The 24,512-nt window shown below is 37.7% G+C and overlaps 1 protein-coding gene across 3 annotated transcripts in view; it reads left to right on the forward strand.

Annotated features, from left to right (window-relative positions):
* The window catches only part of DOCK4 (dedicator of cytokinesis 4), a 401,868-nt gene that overhangs the window by 320,889 nt on the left and 56,467 nt on the right, over positions 1-24,512 (forward strand). For all 3 annotated transcript variants that reach the window (XM_037027398.2, XM_037027395.2, XM_037027396.2), the window contains exons 27-30: positions 5,546-5,640; positions 15,790-15,865; positions 17,734-17,834; positions 18,252-18,310. In XM_037027398.2, coding sequence (XP_036883293.1) covers positions 5,546-5,640; positions 15,790-15,865; positions 17,734-17,834; positions 18,252-18,310 — 331 coding nt within the window. The remainder of the gene's footprint in view (positions 1-5,545; positions 5,641-15,789; positions 15,866-17,733; positions 17,835-18,251; positions 18,311-24,512) is intronic.

A 24,512-nucleotide genomic window follows, 5' to 3' on the forward strand; every position in this document is an offset into this window, starting at 1 on the left:
TTGGGTCATACCCATTTTAAATCTCAATTGATATTGACAAATTATATATTGAGATTTTCAAATCAATATTTTTGTTGGTCTTTATTATTTTTATTATTTTTATTGGTCTTTATTCCTAGCAGCACTGCTTTCTTCTTTCTTACCAATTCAAATAAAAATTTGGCTTGGCATTTCACGGTGGTTCTCTGAATTAAAATGAATTTTGAAAGTATGTAGTTCTCAAGTATCTGCTAAAATGAAACAGCGTTTTCACTCCTTTCTGGCTTGAGGAACCTGGATGTCTCCAGGGTTACTGTTGGAGCAGCTTCTGGCACTTTGAGCTCAGTCTGCCGTCTCTTCTGCGGGGTCCTCAGGTGCTCACGGGGTCTGCAGGTGCTCGCGGGGTCCGCGCATGCGTGGTGTGAGTCACAGTGTCCGCAGGACCGTGCAGGAGCGAGGCCCCGAAGGCTGCAGCTCGGCACTGCTTCATTCTTTCCTTCTCAAGAATGCAGTGTTATTTTAGAAATGAACAAAAGCAAAAATTTTGAAGTGATTCAGGTGTTTTTCTCTCCTTCTGTAGTCGTAATGTTTTATTATACACCCACCTTCCACTGGGGCTGAAGTTTTGTCCGTATCCCTGGTGTTTCACGTATACAGAGAGCAGAGAAACTCCTGTTCTTTATTGATTTTGACTTTTCATAAAGAACTGTGGGGATCTTGCTTTAAGTATGAGATTATACATTTCTGGAGGTCAAGCATGGCACTATTATAACCTTTCATCGTCTTCCATATACTGGCCCACTGTTTTCAAAAATCATGTCAGGTCAAGTTTCAACCCAACTTTAAAACTCTGAGGACTTCACATGACTTACAGGGCCAAGTCCCATCTCTCTGTCAGGTCTTCCCCAGCCTCAGTCTACTTACCCATCCTCACTATCACCTACCTTTTCCAAATACCTTTACTCCTGCCATGTAAAATTACTTGCATATTCCTGACAAACCATATATGAATTTTTAATTCCTCTGACTTACTATTTTTTGTCTGCTGGAAGTGCCAATTCCTCTACCACCTCACTTCCATTGCTTGACTTGCACCACCATTAATCTCTTCCCTGATTTCAGCTCATGCTATAAAATCCAAATCAAAAGGCATTGTGATTATTTGTTGTTCCCTTGTATTCTTGATGACTCTAGACTCCATGAGGGTAGGAACCATGTCTTTGTGTTCTAAGCTCAGAGCCTGGCATCTCATGTCTTTGTTCAGTGAAGCAACACTCTTAATAAATGTCTGCCTGCTTCATAAGCCATCTTTTCCTGTACAGTTATTTCAACTTATAGTCTTTATTTTATTACAGAAAAACAGTTCATACCTCTCAAATATTGAAGACCGCATGGGAGTTATTTCTGCATAATGTACTTAAATATTCAGTTTTAAGGATATGAATTTCAATGTGATAATGATTACTAGCACCCTTTAATTGAATTCAATTATGTATCAGGCATATTATGTATTTGAAATTTGTGACAAATTTTTAAAATAACATTTACTATAATCTAAATCATAGGTAAAAGAAATGTGTTTTTAGAAGGCCCTGTCCCTGTTCTTTCCTCTTGACAAGGAGACAGTGTCCTGGTCTGTCTACCTAACTCATGATGCCTTATTTTCTGGGTGTCTTAACTCATGTTTCATGATCTCAGGATTCCTCTTCTGTCTGTCACCATTCTGTTTCATAAACCCAATTTCCATCTTGTGCTTTACTGATACCAGTCATGCCTGAAGACAAAACAGCTTCCTTATACAATAAAGTCAGAGAATCAGTAAGGCACAGAGCTGACCCTCTGACACAGCTGCATAAACCCCTGTGTCGCCACATTGCCCACGGGACGAATTTCCAAACTCCGTACCATGGAAAACGTATAGATTTATTCATCTTTTACCTTACATTTATTCATCTATCTTTGATTGATCCCTATTTATTTATCATCTTTCTCTCTCTTTCTCTTTTTCATTCATCCCTGTTTGTCTTTCACCCCACTTCTTGTCTGTCTGCAGGCCAGGCACCCAGTGTTCTCCTCTGTCTCTGAGGTTTGCTGGTGCTCTTTCCTCTGCATGGAGTACCTGCCCCTGAGACTTACCCTACTTGTACTGCAAGCATGTATCTGTGCGGTTTTTAGACTAACATTCATCTCTCCCACCAAATCGTAAGCTCCATGAAGGCAAAGATCACACTCAGCTTACTATGATGTGGCATGTTACAGGCATGCCATAAATATTGTTGCATGAATAAATAAAAGAATATATTTTACCCCACTAGGTGTCCCCAGCACCTAACACTGTGCCTGGCACATAATAAAGTACCCAACATTTTTTAATGAAAAAATGTTAGTGATAATTTCTAATAGCATAACACATTGCTTCTTTCTTTTCTATTTGAATATGAGATGTTTTATTGTTTGGTTCTCATATAAACTTCCTTACTTAAACCTCTTGCATTGCAGGAAAAATTCTTGTGTAAAGTGGCACCTCTCTGTTTCCTTTTTATTTTGAACCTTTATTTTAATAATACCAGTAGTGCAGTTAAGTTACAGTGTTGTGTTATTTGAAGTGAGCAAATAAAACTGCTCCCAGACTGCCAGTTTTAAAATGATGGCATATGAATGTTACTACACTGATGGACAGTGACTGCAATGGGGTGTAGAGAGGGACTTGATAATGTAGGTGAATGTTGTAATCACAATGTCGCTTGTGTGAAACCTTCATAAGATTTTATATCAATGATGCCTTAATTAAAAAATGATGGCATACGAAACACTTCTTGCTCTCCAAGCAAGAATAGTATTCTATTAATGTTCTTTTTTTAATTATGAAAAAGATCTGTTACAGTTTTTGTTACATGTATGAGATAATTTCTTATATCTATGCAAAAGCACACATTTAGTGAAATGATCAGAGCCAAAAAGTACTTAGAGAAGACAGACAAGGAAATACCACTGTATTTGGGGAGGGAAGAAAGGGGGATATGAAGAATCTAGCCTTCAGGTCTCAGTGCTTTAAAATGTTGGAGCTGAGTTTGAAATGAAACCTCTTGTGTGGCAGTTGACAATACTTGCTGAACTAAATTATGTGTTAAGATCACAGTGAAAGGTGATGCTGTTACCATTTGATCAAACGTTAGCCTACAGTTTAGGAGTAAGAAAAAATGTTATGTACTATTGTGAATAGATATGTGATCATATTAACTTTTTTAAATCACCTCTAACTACAAGGGACCTTAAAGCCCCCACATTTTCCAAGAATAAGAACTCAGTTCCAGAGAGGTTAAGTATATTGCCAAGGTCACTGAGCTAGTTAATTACAGAGCCAAGATTACAACCTAGGTTTTACTGATTCTCAGTATAATGTTCTTTTATTTTCATTATAAGGTTTCTATGAATTAATGTGTTTGATTCTATAAAGGTAGATGAAGCTTGAAGGGATATCTTGTAAGACTCCTTGAGGCACTGAAAGGTTTCCTTGAAGAAATAAAGATTTAAGTCATTACATGGGCATTGGCACAATGTGACAAGCTGCCATGCCTTTTATGTTGTGAGATAAATGGAAATAGGAAAATGAGCTTGCACAGAAACAGGTTGTCTATCCCCAACTCCTACACCTGTAATAACTTCCCTTTGTCCCTAGCACTAGAACAACTAAAGTTACTAGCCCAGAAGACAGCTATCTTGTCCCCGGTAGCCACTTTCAGTCAGTTTTATTCTCTGCAACTGATCATCACACTGCCCTACCACTCCTTTACACACTCCCCATTTCTAAGCGTGCTGCATCCAATTTCCAATCCCGTTAAAAGTCTTGAGGAGAAAAGATGAAACTATAATAATTCAGAATTTATTTGAAATATTCCTAAGTAATTGTAGACTATGAGAAACAAATGACTCCCTATGTTCATTGATTTTTCTTCAATATCCAGCTAAGCAAATGCAATAAGACAGGAGGCTGAAGTAAGGTATCACTCTTGGGGAGTTAAATGCAAACATCAGTTTTTGCAGGATTATATGCATTCGTTTCTGGAAAACCCAAAGAATCAACTGAAAGGCTGTTTGAAATAAATTTTAGAAATGCATTAAAATGGGCTTCTCTCAGGTTTAGTATGTTGATGACTTACTATCCCAAGGGAGGGCTAGAATGTGAGGTATTTCCCCAAATTATTTGACCTACAGTAGAATACAGTTGGGCACTCTTTCTCTGTCATTTCTGCCTATTTGTGCAGGATCTGTCTGGCCATTTAAGACAGATGACCTAGTAGGCTCGTTTCCACATGCGCATGCTACATATCAACGGGTGTGTGTTGATGCCAAAGAAACTAAAATAAATTCTCGTCAAAATATTTATGGGCTCCATCAAAGCTGTTAGAGTATGTAAAAAATCACACACACATACCCCACATGTTTTTTAGCTTTTTAGATTCTATCTTTTTATCTTCTGATGGTGTGAGTGACAACCATAATCTTATGCTCAAGCAGCTTACATGTTTAACATAATGTGTTGTTGGGTTTGATAAATAAAACTCTAGTGTTTTGGTTTGTTTTTTTTAATGCAACACCATACTGTTGCCTTCTATCAGATTGCTAGATATATTTTCCTAGCGGCACTTAAGGTTCAAAAAAATCTTTAAGTTTTCTAAGTAATAAATCTAAATCAAAGCTAAACTGAGCCATTCTCTTGTGTAGGGCACGCTTGTTTTTTCATTATGTGTGGTATGTTATCTCTTTGATTCACCTTTAAGTATAATGTGCTATAGCATTTGGAGCCCTATTTCTCCTAGTGTTTTAGGAAGAGATACATGTCTGACAATAGCTTCTTGTCAAGAGTTTTCCAGGTGATCTTTTCAAAGAAAACATCTCAGTAAATTCTGCTGCCCTCTGGTATGGCATCTGTGAAGAAAACCTTGACACTCAGCTACTAAGCCCCTGTCACAGGCTCAGCTTAGCAGGCATCCTCATTTGAGCTTGCTCTGCAGAGCATACTCAGATTCTAACAACCTGTGTGCATCTTGTTAAAACTGCTTCTTAGAGTGCATTCCAGATGCCCTCTAAGAAATGTGAGTGTCAACTTATGATGCTTTTTAATGAACATAACTTTCTAAATTTTGTTATCCCCTTAAAGGAAAGCAGAACTGAGTTAAGACTGTTAATAGTTCTCTCGGGTTGAAACATTCTGATGTTTAGGACATTACAGTAGAACTTAAAGAAGATGTGTTTGCCTACTAATCCACTATTACCAGTTTTCCATTTTATTTGTAAAACCTACGTTTTTAGAAGAGAAATGAAAAGTCATTTTGTCTGTGAGAAAGAGAAAGAAAGAGGAACATTTGGGAAGGGTAGCAAGCCATTCGGCAGCTAAGAGCGGGAAGGATGGTGATTCCTTCTCCTGGCAAACCATTACAGGGGGCACCCTCCTTCTCTGTCAACACTTTGGAAATGGTAACAACGGTGCTCTGTGTGTGTGTGTGTGTGTGTGTGTGTTAACAATTACAACTCAGTAAAATGGTCTATTTCCTCCTTCTCCAAGGATTTCCTGCTGCAGATATTTACTGTGTTCCGAATATTGATACGCCCAGAGATGTTTCCAAAGGACTGGACTGTTATGCGCTTGGTGGCTAACAAGTAAGGCATTTCAATTGATGACAATTGCAGTTCATTGTATAGGGAGAGAAGAGAGTACAAAGTGATATTTTTAGTTTGATCTGAAGTCTGAAACCTCCAAGTCCTAGGGTTCATATTCTTTGTGTCTGAATTAACTTCTCTCATTCTTTTTTTAAAATTATTAATTCATTTTAAATAGGTGATATATTAACATAGTTCAAAAATCAAACAATATAACAGTGTACATTGAGTACTCCCACTCCCTACTGTCTTATTTATTTCTCACCCACAGCCTGTAGTGACCACTTTTATTAGTTTCTTGTATATCCCTCTCATGTTCTTTTATGTGGAGGTAATGTAATATATAGGCTGTTCTGTGCATTGCCCTTTCACTTAAAAATCCTGGCAGTCTTTCCACATTAGTACATAGAAATCTCTCATTCATTGGGTTTTTCTTTCATTTATAGCTGTATTATATTCCAATGAGTAGATATACCATAGTTTATGTAACCATCCCAGTCCCTGGACACTTAGATCATTTCTGATCTTTCTCAATTTGTTTTAATTCAACAGAGTACATTAATTATCACCATGTGCTGAGCACTGGAAATAAGATAAATCCCTGAGCTGGACACATGAAGATTGAAGTTCCTTATACATTTAAGTGATATGGCCAGTAGAGAGTTGAAAATAGTGCTCTGAGAAAAATTCAGAACCAGATGCAGACATTTGGAAGTGATTGACATAAAGTTGAATTTTTAGGAGTTGATACTTTGAATTAAGCGTAACAGGAAAAAATATAAAATAATGTGTGGCCAATACTTGAAGGAATAGGAGCCAGCAAAGAGGATTAGGGGGCAGTAGTAATGACTGGAGCTGTTCTGTAGAATACAGTGTCATGGATTTATCTGTTCTCATGCTGTCTGTCATCTCAGGATACAGATTAACAATGAAATTTTGTAGTAAATTGGCCTGACCTTTATTTCCACACTTATAATTTACCCTGCTTCATAAGCATTCTTTCTCTCAGCCCATATTTGCATGCCTCTCCTTCCTCCTCTCTGTAATCCCAACACCCTCATGCTCAGGATGAAGGTTGAATTCTCCAGGTATCTCTCCATAGGCCAAGGACACCATATGTTTTCCCCAGATACCCAGGATTGATGGTGGTAAGAGCCCCAGCAATATAGGATTTGATTTTTTTACTAGATATGGTCTAATATGGTTTCTGCTGCAGTATACATTTATAGCTATGGAGGTGTTGAAATGATGTGTTAAAAACTTTGAGAAGTAACAAATAGTATAATATGGCATATTATATTTTACATAAGTACAGAGGCAGCTTTTCCATTTTGAAAACTAATTAAGACTCCTGAAATAGCTCTCTTCAGAATTTAGCATATTTAGTTTGATATCTGTGAATAGAATTAAATATCTTCATCTGGATGTCCAGATGCTACAGATCATGTATCTGGCCTTATTGGTAAAGATCAAACCTTCTGGGTACCTGGAAAGGGCAATGAAATAATCCAGGGAGCCTGCAGGGAAGGGGTCCAGGCTGCTGACATGATCATCACACAGCACCATCACTTGGTCATTCTGCCTGCCCTGTGTACAGGGTGTTTTTACTAGAGATAGAATTTGCAATGGCAAAAATTCAGACTGAAAGTAAATTTGACATTTTGTTGCTTACATGCACAGGCTCTGCTTGAACTTCCTGAAAACCATGGCAACTGTGTAGCTCTTTGATATTAAACTGTTTCTTTCTCTATCCCACCTGAAAATCTCCACTCCATTTATGAGGATGTCTTGGTCACAGGAGTGGGTAATAGACTTGCAAGTATAGATTTTGCTTTTGAGTAAATGCATGATGTTTAAAATTTTCATCTACAATGCTAGCCAAATAGGAGTCTGGCAAGGTAGTGTAATATATACACTATTCTGCACATCACCCATTCACTTAAAAATCCTGTCAGTCTTTGCACTTTGGTACCTAGAAAGCCCCTCATTCATTGGCTTTGTCTTTCTTTTATAGCTGTATAATATTCCATTGAATAGATGTACCATCATTTGTGGGACCAGCCCTGTTCCTGGACACTTGAATCATTTCTGGCCTTTTTTAATGCATTTTAACTCAGCAGAGTACGATATCCATCTACCATGTGCTGAGCACTGGAAATAAGATAAACCCCCAAGCTGGACATGGGAAAATTAAAGTTCATTTTATACATCTAAGTGATATGGCTGGTAGAGAGTCAGGATAAACAAAATTAGGGCCTGGCCAGGAAGTTTTTACTTTCCTCAGTAAGCAAGTCTGTTATAAGATTTCTGTCCTTGAAAGTAAATGTGTAATACATTGAAGAAGAAGATTACTCTATAGCACACCCCAAAAAAAGGCCATCAACCTTTGTTAGATGCAGTGATAGCATTCTATTGCAGCCCAAATTGGTGCTGAGAGGAATCTGGCCCTGCTTTTTCACTGGTGAAGGCTGGCGGTGGCAAGACCAACCTAAATCACACATAGGACTCCGGGGCCTGGTGAAACACCCGCCAGGCTGGAGCAGACACTGTGCTCTGGGCTGTTCTTCCTGCTCCTTTCCTCTCTTCTCCTCATTTAGCCACCCTAGCCATTTCCCATTTCAAATTATCAGTGTATGGAGATTTCTCATGCTTTATAAATGCAGAAATAAGCCTTTGACTATTTGTGCTTCATCTGTAAAAGTTATTAACCTGTATGATATTGGTAGAAAAATTAATTCCTGAAAGATGTTAAAGATATTTTAAGTATGTAAAAGAGCATACACTGGGGAAAGAAAAGATCCTACTTTGCTAAACTATTTAGAAGTGAGTCACAAGAGCAAGGTCTCATCTCTGAAGTTGACCACCATTTCTTTCATGGTGCTAACTTTCTTAGATATATATTTGATAAGGACCCCTCAAAGAGGCATTTTAATCAAAACTCCCACTTTTACTATCCATCTGTGTACTTAATACATGTCAAGTTGATAGTAACTAGTTGAGAAATCACCAGTGTTCTACCTACCCTTGAACCCAACTGAATAGCTTGTCCCTCAGAATATATATTCTCTTATGTCCTTTCTTCCGATGTTTTCAAATAAATTAAATGCTTTTAAGTTTTATCTATAAACTGTGTTGTACCAAATCCCATAGCTTCCCTGCTTGAACTATTAAAGTCCTGCCAGAAGCTGTGACCAGACACCTGGTGATTAGTATGGGCTTTTGTTTATTGCCACCTGAGTGTCTGATACTGTGTCACATGGTGAGTGTATCCAGGCTCAGTTTTACAAGGATAAGAAATGTGACTTATCCTCCTTGATTGTGCACAAAGCTGTATCATGCCCACTGTAAGGGCTTGGTAGATGTTTCTGATGAGGACAACTGCTCAGTCTGAGAAAGAAGGAACATAAGGGAGATGAAAATTAAGTACCAGAAATAAGGACACTTTGAGACAAGCTTCTTTCCACCCCCTCCCCATACACATTGCAAAATATAGCACAAAAATAAAGTCATAGCTTTATACATATTTTCCAGGAGATAAATCTTATAACAGACTTGCTTACTGAGAAAAGTAAAAACTCCCTGGCCAGGCCCTGATTTTGTCTGTCTTGTGTGCATGTGAGTTTCAAACACATTATACATTTTCTTTTGTGTTCTTTACCATCAAACACTGAATTCTTAATTGACTATTAACTTTGACCAATTTAGCTTTCAAATGAGATCTGCATAAAGAAATAAGTAATTTATGGATTCAAAGATTCTTAGCAGAGGTCATTCATTCTTCATTGGCCCATCCATTCTGCAAATATACCATTGCTTACTGTGTAAAATAGCTGTCATAAAGATAAGGAGCACAGTTCTATGAGGAGGTTTATGAAAGGAACTTTGTTCTGGGTTGAGGTAGGAGGGGTCTTTCATTTGGGAGTGAAACTTGAGCTGAAGGCTAAAGCATGAATTAACAAGCAAACAGCAAAGGACAAATGTTCCTTCCAGCATGTACAAAGGCCCTGTGGTCAGAATGAGAATGACACATTCGAGGAACTGAAAGACTATCAGCATGACAGAAACAGGAGGAGGAAAGGAACCAGTAAAGGTGAGGTTGGAAGAAGAGGACAGGGCCCAAATATAGGGGATAGAGAGGCTTAGGAGGAACCAGTTAGGAGCTTAGTAAAGCAGTCCAGATAAGAAATGATGATGGCTTGAGCATGTGGATAGCAATGAAGCTAATGAGAAAATCGATTTTGGAGATAGAGATGACAAAACTTGAAGATGGCTGCATGAGGGTGGGAGAGAAAAAATTAAAGATGACCCATAGAGTGTTGGCCCAACAGAAGAATAAGTGGTGGTGCCATTCACCTAGGTGGAAAAAACTGAGAGAGGACCAGCTTTGAGGGTTGGAGTGTGGGAGGTGAAAAATCCTATTTTGAATGTAAGTTTGAGATGCTATTAGATGTCCAAGTGGAGCTGTAGAAGAGGAAGCTAGACATGCTCGTATGGAGCCCCGGGAATAGGACAGGGCGTGAGATGCATGTTTGAGGGTCACCAGCATATGGATAGTATTTGAAGACATTCAACTAAATGAGAGACCACAAAGAAGGTGTAAATGTAAGGCAAAAAATATTTAGGACTGGGCCCTGGCACATGTCAGCATTTTAAAGGTCAGGATGTGGAGAAGCATCCAACAAATGATACTAGAAAGGAGCAGCCCATGATGGAAGGTGAAAACCAGCAGCATATAATACCCTATGGAGAAAGTATTTAGTAAAGGAAGGAGTTCCAGCGCTGCTGGGGATGATGAAGATGGACGGTTGGCCCTGGGGTTTGGCAATGTGGTGTCGATACTGGTGACCTTGACAAGTGGTGTTTCAGTGATGTTTTGGATTCAAGAACAGATGGGAATTGAGAAAGTACAAACGGTAATCATAGGCAGCTCTTGAGAAGAGTTTTGCTATAAAAGGGAGCAAATACAGAACTGTATCTGGAAGGATTATGGGGACTAGCATTCTTTTTTAATTGGAATATTATAGTATGTTGGCCCAGTAAAGACAGAAACAGAGGTGATGCTGAAGAATGCAGGGGTAAGTGAAGGAACAGTGTCCTTGGGGAGGCAAGTGGGATGGGATTGAGTATGGTATTGCTCTCTGTGCCTGTCTGAGCGCCCTCTGTTACAGGTCCACGGCCGTCTTGCGCTGAGGGCTAACTAACTGTGAGCATTTGATGTAGTCCAGCTGATACTGCTTATTTGTGGTGAGACTTTCTCAATGAAAGAAGCTTGCCACAGTGAGAGTAATTCTGATGCAGTATGCACAAAGAAAGCTCGACCTTACCTGAGAGCATTGGCAGTTTTCCCATAGTAATAGGAAAGGAGATAACATAGCTGATACCTTGAAAAGTTGGGGCTGTTGAGCACCCATTGACACAGTTACTGTTGTTTTTGGTGGTGGTGGTGGTGGTGGTGGTGGTTTTCTGTTGGGGTAATTATCCATAAATGATTTTACTGTTCAGAGAGAGAGAAGATACTGATTTTTATAAAAATTTTATATTCCTGAAAAGAATGTGCCAAACTTCAATAGTTGTAGCAAATATTTACACAGAATTGCCTATGTTCTGCATCTTCTGTCAAGTTGTGTAGGGAGAGCGAATACATGAAGGAAAGGCTTCCTTAAGATCTGAGCTTAATAGGTCAGAACTGAGGCTGTTGCCACATGAGTGAGATTCTGCCGGAAGCGCCCAGTGGAGTAGGCCAAGGGAGGTTTCAAATGCTTCCGTTCCAGCCATTGTTCGTTCTTGTTACCTCACCTGCTGCATGCTCCCTTACCTAAAAGCAAAGCAGTCCTGTTCCCGCTTGCCTGTTTGGGCTGATGCTCTGCCCTCCACTTGATGTGCCTGTCTCCATCTGTTTTGCCTGTCAAACTTCAGTCTGTTCTTCAAAATATACTTTAAAAGGTGTAAAAAAGGTTTACAAGCTTCCCGTTTTAGGATTACCTAGTACAACAAATAAGTATGATGAAGCATAGATTTTTAAATATAATGGTGAGGCTATGGTCATTCAAAAAACCCTGATCAGGCTCCACTCTTGGTGATGGTGGTTAGCAAGGCCAAATTCCCCAAATACCATTGCTCTCCAAGTTCCAGCCCTGTTAGAACTCTCCTCTTCCATGTGTCACACCAGTCCTCAAAGTGAGAGAGGACGATCACATGCCTCAGAATCACCTGGCTGGGCTCCACCTTGAACTCACCATGCTGTAGGTGGTGGTGAGGCCCTGCAGTCCTGTGTGCCCTTCAGGTGACGTTCATGCATGCTTAAGTGGGAGAACCACGTGCTTAGGTCAGTCGACGGCCATCCAGGGTTTTCATCTGCCCTAAATGTCTTTGTGTTGATTTCTTCCACCCCCATCAGCCTACCAGGCTCTAGGGAAGTCACTGTACTCCCGTATTAGATTTCTTTGGTTTTTCAATGTGCCAACATCAGCCTTGTGATGCCCAGTTTAGCCACGAAGGGGCTTCTCTCAGTCTGTGTATACTTTGTGGAGATGGGCTTTCAGTTGAGCGGACTATAAGATTGGAGTACTTTTCAAAAAGACAAATTATAGGAGATGAGGTTTCCATAGGAGGGAGGCAGTTGGGTTAAAAAATACTTCCTAGAATGAGGCGGTAGCTGGGAACCTTGAGGCACTGACTCTGACTCCCTGTGCACCAGTTCCCCTTCTACATGTAAATTTTATCACACTGTGTGCACAGATTATAGCTGTCAAAAGTGATCCTTGTGCCTACATTTCTATGGCAGATACTAGTAATTTGACCATTTGTAGTAACAGATTGCAAACCTTTCTTCGCTATTGAATTGGAGCACTGAGATTTGAAATGTCCTCGTGTTCAGAAACTGAGTCATGGGTGTAAGAATAAAACCAAAGGAGCCACATGGTTTAGGATAAATTGAAACAAGTAAAGAAAGATCCCTTAACACCACAGGTATCCACTACAATGAGGGAGCAATAATATGTAATTCCCTTTAGTTGACTTGGGGACCAGTGTGCCAGGAAACCAACCCAGTGTTGCTGAGTTACCATAAAAAGCTCTGGGATGAATATTCAGTTGGGCTGAATATTATGAGCATAAATGAAAAACAATTGAAGTAGAGTCATTTTCAGATCTTTCTAGCCCTGAAAAGTCTTATTTTTGGAGGACTTATCCTTCATCATATCAAATATATTGAATAGACCTGAATGCCACATTAGACAGATATATTTTACTGAAGGAAAATGAAAAACAGTTTTTACATTTCGCTTTGTAAATTACTGGCCTATGAGTAAACCATTTAATTCCATTTGGTTGTGATTTCTCAGCAATTCTGTATATTTAGGAATTCTTGTGAAGTTGTAAAAAGTAACCTATAATTTTTTAATACAATAGAAGTTGCATGAATATTAAATTGGACAATTAATGAAATCGATGTTGTGTTCTGTAGACATAAAATTAACTTTTCTTAGATTTTTAGTTTCTATTTTTCAGTTTTAATTTTTGATCCCATAACATTTTTCCAGGTCTCAGTATTTTCCAAAGCCCCTGAAAAGCTTATAGGCCCTAAACACCATGCCTCTTGTGCCTAATGATAAAGCAGCCTTGATAAGAGGATGAAATGTTCAATCTAGAGCAAGGACTGCATGCCCCATTAAAGAACCATAAGAACAGTCATTAGCCTAAACTTATAGAAGCCCAAAGAATGTGAAGCAGAGTTCATTGGAATGGTGTTCTGACTCAAGCCTCTGTAGATAACCCTGCTCTTCAAAGGGTGGGCTGCCGATCAACAGCATGAGCATCCCTGGAGCTTGTTGGGAAAGAGGGCCCCACCCCTAGCCGAATAAATCATAATCTGCGTTTCAACCAGATCACTGGGGACCCATTAAAATTTAAGAAGCACTCCTGTGTCTAAAACAGCGGTTCTTACCTCTGGGTGCATAAAAGAATCCCTTGGGGGTTTTAACAATCCTGATGTCCAGGTTGCACCCCAGTCCAATCATTAGAATCTCTTGGGGTATGGTCTGTGTTTTAAAAGCACCTAGATGATTCCAGTGAGCAGCCAGGTTGAGACTCCCTGGTCCATGCTACGGCCAGAGAGGCTCCACATTGTTCACCAGCAAGTGCAGTTCAAGAAGCTGTGAGTTTTGTTTGCGTGTTGGGGACCCAGCATGTAAATAACAAATGGGTCATCTTTGCTGTGGAATAACCTCTGAACTTGGAACCTCTCAACTTGATTTGTTGGCTCCTTCCTGGGACCTTCAGTCCAATAGTCTGAATCCCAGAGATGTCATGTTCCACTAACACTAGAGGTTATTGTTGCTGAACAACAATCCAAGCTAGAGTTGGGCCAAAAGCTTTTTTACGTAAAACTCACGTATAGTGCAACTGTGTTTTTCTCCATTGAATGTGAAGGCAGAACATTTGTGCTTAGAACCACATATGAAGGATGCACAATTTTTTTCTTTAACTTGATTAGTCCAGTGATTTTCTAGATGCTGGGCAAGGAACTGCTTCCTTGCCTGATAGCATTCCACTTTCTGATAATTAACTTCAGTTTCATATAGTAAGTTTGAAACAAACTGCTTTGGGAACCTTAGCAATTTCTTCAGTTACTGACTATCTTTGCTTTGCCAGTCTCTAGAAAATTGCCATTTTATACTGTTATTCACAGATGATTTATCTCTTTGATATGAAATTCACTGATGGTATCTGCCACTTGGGGACTAAAGAAACCGCAGGACTTCTCAATTTCATAGGCTTTATTTGTACTTCCGTAGTAAGGTTTGTTGAAGACATAAATGACCTATAAAATGTACATGTGTGTACCACTGTGTTTGTTCATAGTAGAGCAGGTGCCCAAGAAATGGTGGTTTTCTTCTCTTTTCCTTTCTTCACATTGAGCTTTCACATTCAGCCATCTACCCCTTATCCCATTCATATTACCCCACCCCATGAGCAGGCTTAATAATGAGTTTTCGAGCACATAACAATAACTAACATTTATGTCCTTTGAAAACTATAAATATTCTTATAACTAGTAAATATCCTTCTAGTCTATATTTTATCAGTAGAATAGCCCAAATATGAAGTTGGTGGGGTCTTGTTCTGTTTCATTTTGTTTTACCAAAGGTCCTACAACTAATTATTCCAAACCCTAGAGTGAGACCTAGAGGCTCATCATCACAAGCATACCTTTACACAAGCATCTCAGAAAAGACCAAAGAGGCTTCGAGTATCAACCCTTTATATACTGGTGCTTGGGTTATTGTAGTTTGGGGAGTGGCCTATCTGGTTTCAATATAATGCTGTATCTAATATTAAAAAACCTAACTGGAAATGTATTCGGTTGTGAATATCTACTGTTACAGCTGCAAAAAAGGAGCAGACTTTGAGCAAATTATATAACTCTAGAATTAACCCAGAATGCTCACCAAATCTTTCTTTTCTAATCTTCCCAGCAAGATAGACATGACTGCATAAGCCCTCTCTGTCAGGCTTTCTCTATTTCTCCAGCTCTGAGGTGCCCCATTCTCTGAATGACTATAATGCTCACCAGCGTTTCACAGCTTAGCCAGTTTCACACAGCTTAGTACTGGGTTATAGACAATTTCACAGTCTGTAATTGTTTCCTTAGTGGCAGTCTTGTCACCATGAGAGAGGACTCTGCCTTCCATAGCAGGGGAGAGCAGAGAGAAGACGTCTAAGGAATACTCATTGTATTCTATCATTTTACCCTATCCATTTCATTTGGGGACTCAATTTCGTTTTATTTTTAAAAAGTGCCACTTTTTTTCCATGTTAATCAAACATGAATATTATATTTTCATTTAATTTTGCTTTGTTCAGAAATCAATAAAATCTTAAAACATCTAGATTAATACATTTCTGAGTTGTATGAATTCCTAGATATGTATCATTTTACAAAGAACCCCACTTCAGTGATAGACTTCATTTTCTTATTTTCCTCCAACATCTCTTTTCTTTTTTTATTTCACCTATTAATTCTTTAATACTGTTCCACATGATTATTAAAGGTTTTCTGTGATCTTAGTTGCTTTTTACTCTTATCTAATAAATGATTTTCACTAATGTGAAGTTTATAACTTAAAATGTATTCTTTTTTATCACTAGTGTTATTATTACAACAGTTCTATACCTGTCAGATGCACTTCGTAAGAACTTCTTAAGTGAAAATTTTGATTATAAGGTAAGTGTCCATTTAAATGACTGTCCAGCTTTGGCAAAAACGTTTCACATTGTACTTCAGGAAATTACCTAATGGACTTTTTTTCTCTTAATAATAGGAAAATAAATTTATTCCAGATACTTCAAATTAATCTTTGGCCATATTAATTTTTATTATGAATAATATTAGAAGAGTTTTCATTATATTTGTGAACAAGTTAGGGCTATAATCATGCCTATCAACCTGACAGAAATGATAATGGCTTGAAAGGAGATTGGTTTTTGTTGTTACTATCAGTTTTAATTTTGTTATTTTCCCCATGCATGACAAAGGGAACTTAGAACATATGTTTTTAAGACATTTTTAAAAATAGAGTTCATATGAAGAAAATATTTACAAAGTAAACTCATTAGTTCCTTTTTTTCTCCATCTTCCCATTATTTATAATGAATTAATGAAAAGAAAACAAATGAAACATTAGCAAAATTCTTTCAGGAGAACTCTTTGTATATCTGTGATATAATGTGATATGCTTACATGCCAAAGAATTCTTGATGTAGTATTTTTTAAGTGGGAAATGATATATGGTAAACAAAGATGAGCATTACCTATGTTGGCTTCCCTTCTTTATGATGTTTTATGTTCTTGGCATCTTTATTATTATTCTTAAAATAACGTTTTTTGTATTAAATATTTAATGACATTCCCTTATTGGATAACCAGAAAATGTAAAAAAGCAAAAAACTATAAAAACCAATGGGATTTTAATGGACATATTACGATTATCAATAACCAATATATCAAAATTTCATAATTAGAGCTCCACTTTTTAATATTCAAGTTGTTTATTTTATTTTATTCTTATAAATTGTTCTTTTTATGTGCATTCTCACATAATATAACTTGGTATATGTTCCTAATTATTTCTGTTGATAAATATTTATAATGGAATTGTTGAGTCAAAGGTTATATCAGTTACATTTGATTGCCTTATATACATACTAATACTGAAAGAGACAATTTTTTTTTGGCAATTTGATAAGGGGAATAGTCTTTTTAACATTAATTTACATTTTGTATTAGTTATGTATTAGTTATTAGTTGACTAATTATTGACTACAATTCATATTTTGTGAAGTATCTGATTTTGACATCATTATTTTGCTGGGGTTTTTATTATATTCTTTTTCATTTGTAAGAGCTCTTTATGTATAAAAGATATTAATTCTTTATAATGTTTCCCCTATTTATCTTTAATTTTACATGGTGTCAGTAGAGAAGTAGCTTCCTTCCTTTATGTCCTACATGTTTTTGCTTAAGTTTATTTCTGGGAATTTTATTCTGATCTCTTTCTGATGCTGTTTTTGGTATAAGAAAATAGACTCAGAAGATTTATTTGGGCAGGGAATTTTTATATACTGTCTGAATTTAAAGCAATTAGCATATCCAAAGAAGTATATGCATTTTTTTTTTAGTCCTACATTATAAAGAGTTCCAAAAATGAATTCACACAGGAATAAAGTAATCCAACTTATACCTCAGCCTCCTTGGAGATACTGTGATGTGTTATAAGGGAAGCAAAACATCTCTACCATTTAGCAGATGCCAGAGAGCTCAGGAAATATGAGATATGGCATTCAAGCAATATATAAATATATAATATTTATTTAGTTTACTTTTTGATATAGAAAACCTCAAGCATATAAAAGTAGAGAGAATAGAATAATGAACCCCATACAACCCATTTCTAGTTTCAACTCTTGTCAACTTTTATTTCAACTATATCCCCAACTACTTACCACTTTTGAATCAGATCCAAGATACCACGTTACTTCACCTATAAATGTTTTGTAACACTATAATATTTAAATACCTTGTTCTTGTTTTAGATATGGGATTCCTACTTTTACCTGGCAGTCATTTTTATAAACCAGTTGTGTCTACAATTAGAGATGTTTACACCTTCCAAAAAGAAAAAGGTGCTAGAAAAGTAAGTACCAGAGCATAATTAGGTGGGAATAAAAGGTAAATCAAATCCTGTGCCTTTTAAAGCATGTTTAGGTCAAATAATTCATAAATCAGATGTACATAATTAAAAATCACATTGGAGAGTTAATGACCAAGAGGAAAGAAGCAGTCTTTTCTGGAAATTTCAATATTTTGAGCTTATTTATACATTTTTCCCCTCAGTCTTTCAGAATTCAAAATACTATAGAAGCAAAATTTATGAAACAAGTCTGTTTTACTAAAGGATTTGCATCAGAAGCATCAAGATATCTACATTAAACATCATTAATGAAAAACAAATTGCCTTGTAATTCAGAATGATAGATTGTATCCTAAAGAGATACAAATATTGTTTTGTTCTGGAGGCTTTGTATCAGGTTTTCTTTTTGTTCCATTTCAGATATGGTGACATGCGTGTAACAATGGGTTGTGAAATTTTCAGCATGTGGCAAAATCTAGGTAAGTAGTGAAGAGAAGTCCCCTCCGTTTTCCAGCTCATCCCTGTACAAAGGAAGAAAGGCAGTGTACCAGTGACAGCATTTGAAACCAAATGTATAAATCACTAAAGATATCTGTAGAAAGTAATTGATACTTTGGCATTGACTAAGGTGAAAACTAATTCCTTAGGTTGTGTTTCATTGTCAAGGAATAATGCATTTTGTAATCTAGCATTGCTCCAGTAATTCACACACTTCCAGCCATGAGCTAACTTTTCAGATTTGGCAATTGTTAACTCGGAATTTCTAGAACTCTGAACTGAGGCTAGGAAGCATAACAGATTTAGAATAAACTCCATGAAACAGTGACTGAAGTGTCAGTACTCTCAGAAACTTGAAACCATGGGCCTGTATCATAAAGAGTAAAGCCAAAGGACTTAAAAACATCTGCAGCTGCTGAGGAACGAGCAGATCCAATTTTGTTCATCTGCCACAGCAGGTAATGCATATTATTCCAGCAAATTGATGACACAGACCTGGTTGCATAGGAAAGAATATACTTTGGAAAATAGTTTTAAAAGCTCATTGGCATAGGGTTTCTTTCTAGAGAGTCTTAACTTATTTAATTTGGTATGTTAACTATGCAAGTTTATAGTATTCATTTGCTGTTACTGCACTATGATTTCTCCTTGTGGCTTATTAAAGTAGGGACCTATTTGAATGGAATATTTAAAGATCTGAAAGTATCTTTTCTCTTGGGCTCATCCCAGCACAACTTGGGAGATAGCAGCATTATTTTCTGTAAGGGAAAATAGGACCATTATCATTTTACTTCAACTCATGTTACAGAGTGATTTTTGACTAGGATATATATATCCCCCAAATACATACAGCAATTGAAGGAAGCTTTGTTATACATAGTTGAGTCTGTGTTCAATATTTGCTGGTAATTTCAGAAAACAAGTGAATTAGCATCTTGAAAGCAACTTCCAGTATCTAAAACCAGCCAAGAAGAAGAAATGACTGTATTTAGATTCAGCTCAGAAATAGCATCAGTCTGTCTTATTTGAAGATCCTCTTAGTCTTCCTGTTTTGCTGATTTTCTGTGCCTTGTTTTTCAAAAGTAGATCAAGTCCCTTGTAGTGTCCATATTGTATTGGGCATTGCAAGATGTTTTTTAGAGAATAATGCATTGAAATGTTGTTGTGGTTGTTTAGGCTCAGATAAGACCAGGACAGATTCATTTGAGTTACCAGAATACTAGGCAACATGGCAGGTTAGCTCTTCTAGGTAAATCTTAGCATCGCCACATATGATTATTTCCCTAGAAATGTTTATGCAAGCCAGAATAGCTATCCATTTAGGGCCATGACCTTCTGCTTGCTAAATAAAGCAGCACCTTTAGTCTCCCTAGGGACATCTCTGTATACTGCATAAACTTTCCCTCTCTATTTTGTCTTTAAAACAAAAATATTTCTACTTCTCTGACTTTTATGTTAAATAACTTCTTTGTTTTCTTCAGAAATGTAGAGAATGTGGGAAATCTCTGGAGCATGTTGGTCCCCATAACACATAATCATGTCAGGACGCTTTAGACAGAGATACTGAGAGACCAGCCACATCAGCTTCACCTGGAAGCTTGTAAGAATCACAGAGTCCCTGGCTGCACTGCAGACCTCCTGAGACCAAGTTTCTCAGAGTGGGGTACCACATCTGAGTGTTCATAAGTTCTCTAGGTGATTCCGTGCACTTGGCTAGAGATTGAAAAGCACTATGGTGGACACCATCCCCTTTCTTCTGGCCCTAAAGACTAGCAACAGCACCTCACTAGCACTGTTAGAAAAGGCTCTTAAAACTCAACCACAAATTCCCAGCATGACATAGTTCGAGTATAGGGTGAGTGTAAATAAATGTTCCTTGGTTTCTGAATTATTTCCCAGGGGTTGTGTCCTGACTTTTCTGATGCTCCAAAACATAAGGTTAATTTTAAAGGTCAGTACTACCACACTTTCTACAACTAGAACTGGAAAATGTTCAGAAATGTTAAAGCCTCTCTTCTAACATATATTCCTACAAACTGATAAGCAAAGCTAAGTCATCAGGGTACTATTTGAACATCCCTTATAGACCGTAAGTCAGCTTGTTACTTAGGAATATAAAAATATATTAGTTATAATTTGATTTACTTATAAATGTGTCATATTGAGTATTTTAAAAGCCAGTGGAGCATTTATTCAGATAATTATAGATTTATAATGGAACAGGACAATAAATTCAGTTTAATACAGGTCATCAAGCACTGGCTATGTGCAAACTATTTGTGGGATATGAGAAGAAGTGGCCCTTGCCTGTGTAGAGTTTCATTTTAAAATCTTATATTTTAAACTTTTTGTCAAATTTCTGTGAAACAGAAAAAGCTTCATAAAGACAGATTCATCATGTCTTAGTAAAGCAAGTAAGCTTTTATGATTTCCTAAATCAAAATCTTCAATACTTTTTACTAGATACAAAAAGTACTGTTTTTTAGAAAATGAATTGAAGAGAAGAAATGCCCGGAGTCACTAAATATACTTTTTTGCCACTTGAAAGTGGCCACTTGGTCTAATTTGGAAACAAATTTTATTGGGCAATATTTTTAATTTTTTATTGGTGTTTGCATCATAAGTGTGGAAACTCTTCCACATGCTAGAAATATTGGTTTTTCCATTCTATTGAGGTTATCTGCTTTTAAACATAAATCTGTAGATTTTCAAGTCGGACCATTATATCCCCTAGATTTAACTGTGAGCAATGGATCTTATAGTAATTCTATGCTTAATTTTTTGAAGAGCCCCATACTTATACTGTTTTCCACAGTGACTACTACCATTTTCCATTCTCACTAATAGTGCACAAGTGTTCTGATTTCTCCAAATCTTTGCCTATCTTTTTTTTAATAGTAGTCATCCTTATGGGTGTGAAGTGGTATCTCATTGTGGTTTTGATCATTTATTTTTGAATAGTTAAGACCAAGGAGTTAAAAGTGAACACCTTTTTGTAAATGTGTTATTGCTCAGTATTTTCATTTCCTGAGTAGGACTAAAAATGTTCTGTCAAGAGAGAACCCCTGCCCAAATTTTATACATTTCTCCCACAAGAATAGTCTGCAAAGGAAGAGGTTGGTTTGGTTTTCACCACTGTGTTCAACCTTTGGCATTCATTGTACCACAAGATTAGGTTTTTATCCTTTTTTTCCATTGAACTAACATTCTTACTAAATATAAAGTGGGCTCTTTCTTCCACATTTGCAAACACAGTGTCTTGTAACTGCTGTAGAAAATTCAGTACTTCCCTAGCAGGCTGTTCTGTGTGTATAAATATAAAACTCCAGCCATCCAGGAGCAGGTGCCCTGAATACTTCAAAACAAGACCATGTGTCTGACAATTAGAGATGGGAAAAGTATACAAAATCTGTGGTTTAAAAAGAAATCAGTTAAATGAAGTTTATTTTGCTGTTGCCATACATAACTCAAGATTTTGCTTTGCTGATTAGGGAGAAATTAAATTTTCTATGGTGGAGAATGTGTTCCGGTTTGCACGGATCCTGTTCCCAAAGCATGTTTTCAGAAAATAAGGCTATTCTCATGCTTTCCTACACAATGATTTAAATGTAGGTGTGGCTTCTCTACTGTCAATAGAAAATCAGGCTACAAAATGTAGTGTATGGACTTTGTTTGGATCATGATTGAAGGAACCAACTGTGTAAATGACATATTTTAAGGCAACCAGGGAAATTTTAATATAGACTGGGTTTTAGATTAATTTAAGGAATTATTGTTTGTCTTTGTTAGGTGTGATAAAGACATTGTATTTTATATTTACAAAATGCCCTACCTGTTCAAGATGCTTATCGATGTATGGACAGGTATGTCTCAGACTTGCTTTAGAATACCCTGGGGGAAAAAAGTTGATATGACAGGTGAAACAGGATCAGCAACAACATTGATAATTACTGAAGCTTGATGATGCATATGTGCAGATTTGTTTTAGTGTCCTTTATAATTGTGTCTTTGTGTGAGTTTTTTCATAATACATTTATTTTAAAAAATCAGGAAAATGTCCATAAATGGAAGAGATTTTTTAAAAAACAAATTAAAAAATACTCAAGCAAATGGTGGTAAGTAAAATAGTTGCATGCTAATGATGCCATTATGCCAGACTCAGGAAAGATTAAAAATGAAGATTGTAATATAGCAGCTCTGAATCCCATCCCACCAGTACAGGCACAGAAGGACTATCTAGGCGGTCAGGAAACTCTGTTTTAGTTAGTATTCCTGCCTCTCCCATGCCTCCTCCTCCCCAAAGCTGTGCAAAGGTTTGGCGTCTTGCACAGTCGCAAGGCAGCAGTGAGGCCCTCCTGGTTATTAATCACAAGGCAGGATGGCTGTTACCCTGCGGGCGTGGCCCTAGGTCTGTGGCTCTTCTGGGGCACAGCATCTATGGCTGGACTTCAACGGCTGGGGCCGTTTCCTGGGGCAGGGCCATGGGAGAGATGTAAAGCCTGTTAATCTCAGGACTTGCCAGCCTTTGCCCCTACAGGGATCTCCTTCCCTCTTTTATCTTTAATCCCCTCACTTGCCAGGAAATCTTGAATAAGTGTTGAGTGGGTTTAGGCTTTTACAAATGACAGCAAGAGTGATTGAGTTCAGGTGGATCCTGCTTTCTGCCCTGGCAAAGATGACTGAGGAAAGGAATTGCACAGGCTGGCTGCTGGTTACCTGCTTGAACCGGTCATGTTGGGAAGATGGGGGAAATAAGGGAGGAGAGCTATGAACTGACTTTTCTGTATATTCTGCCACAATGAGTTTGTCAGTTGTGGAAGGATTTATTCTTTTAGAGGAAAATATACAAGGTTAGATTACTAAGGAAGTTTCTTTTGATGAATAAGAGGTGTTAGAGCTCTGTTGAGGAAAACTGAGCAGGCTCTTGGGAGAAATATTGCTTGGGTCAAAAAGAAACATAGGAAAGGAAAAGGAACCACAAGCCAGTTTTCTTCCTTACTTGTAATGGGTGTGGAAAAGTGATTTAGAGATGGCAAGAAACAATTAAGTCACTTCTGATGAAATCTCAGAGAGAGGAAAGGACCACATGACCTCAGTAATACAGAGGAGTTTTCACATTGGCCTGTGAGTTGGGTCCTGCTAAATGTCCCATAACACTGAGAAAAGGGACGGGGGCATCCTTCCAAAGATGGCCAGATTATTCCAAGGCACTTCCAAAAACAAAGCAAAACAAAGTGAACAAAACAGCAAAAGACTCATAGACACTGAGAAATGACTGGTGGCTACCATGGGGGAGGGGTTGGGGTGAATGGGTGAAATAGGTGAAGGGGATAAAGAGGCATAAAATCTCAATCATAATATAAATTCATCATGGGGATGAAAGTGCAGCATAGAGAATACAGTCAATAATACTGTAACATCTTTCTATATTGACATAGTGTTGGATTCCCCTGAGGAAGGCGCCGCCCCAAATCACTCACCAAAGACGTTTCTTGATGCAACAAGCAAGAGGAATTTATTCAGAAGCCAACTAGCTGGGGTCCAAGTCAGCCCGATGCAGCGGGTCTCAACGAGGACCCCAAGCACTTCTAACTAAGGGGTTATATAGGATTTCCGAGGCATTCAGCCCTAAAGGATTACCATGGTTACAGATTAGATAACAATTCTACAAAGGCAGTAATTTTTCAAACCTATGATTTCTGGGTTGGTGCCACGTCCTGGGGGTGTAGCAAGATAGGATCATTCTCTTACTGCTAGGGTGATTTAGCAAGGTAGGGTCGGCATTTATGATTAACTAACCGAAAGGTTAGCGCTGCCAGCAGTCATGATTGATTAACTTGTTTTTCCAGAGGAGTTACCTGGTTTCAGTTGTTCCCTCTGAGTCATATATCAGAATGGCTTTTTGGGCTTCAAGATGGCCACTCTTAGGCTAACTTATTTCTCAGGGAGGTTGGGGTCCTACAATAGTAACTACACTAGTTGATGGGAGCATTTACTAATGTAGATAAACATCGAATCACTATGTTGTATACTTGAAACTGATATAATATTGTGTATCAACTATACTTCAATAAAGAAAGGCCCTTCCAGTCTCCAGAAACAGTGACTCCTTAAGTACGCATTGAAGTTTGCCCATCTCTGATCTCATTCATCATATTTTCACAATTTCCAAAATCTTTCTTT

The sequence above is a fragment of the Manis javanica genome, chromosome 6 (genome assembly GCF_040802235.1).
Source record: "Manis javanica isolate MJ-LG chromosome 6, MJ_LKY, whole genome shotgun sequence".
Taxonomy (NCBI): domain Eukaryota; kingdom Metazoa; phylum Chordata; class Mammalia; order Pholidota; family Manidae; genus Manis; species Manis javanica.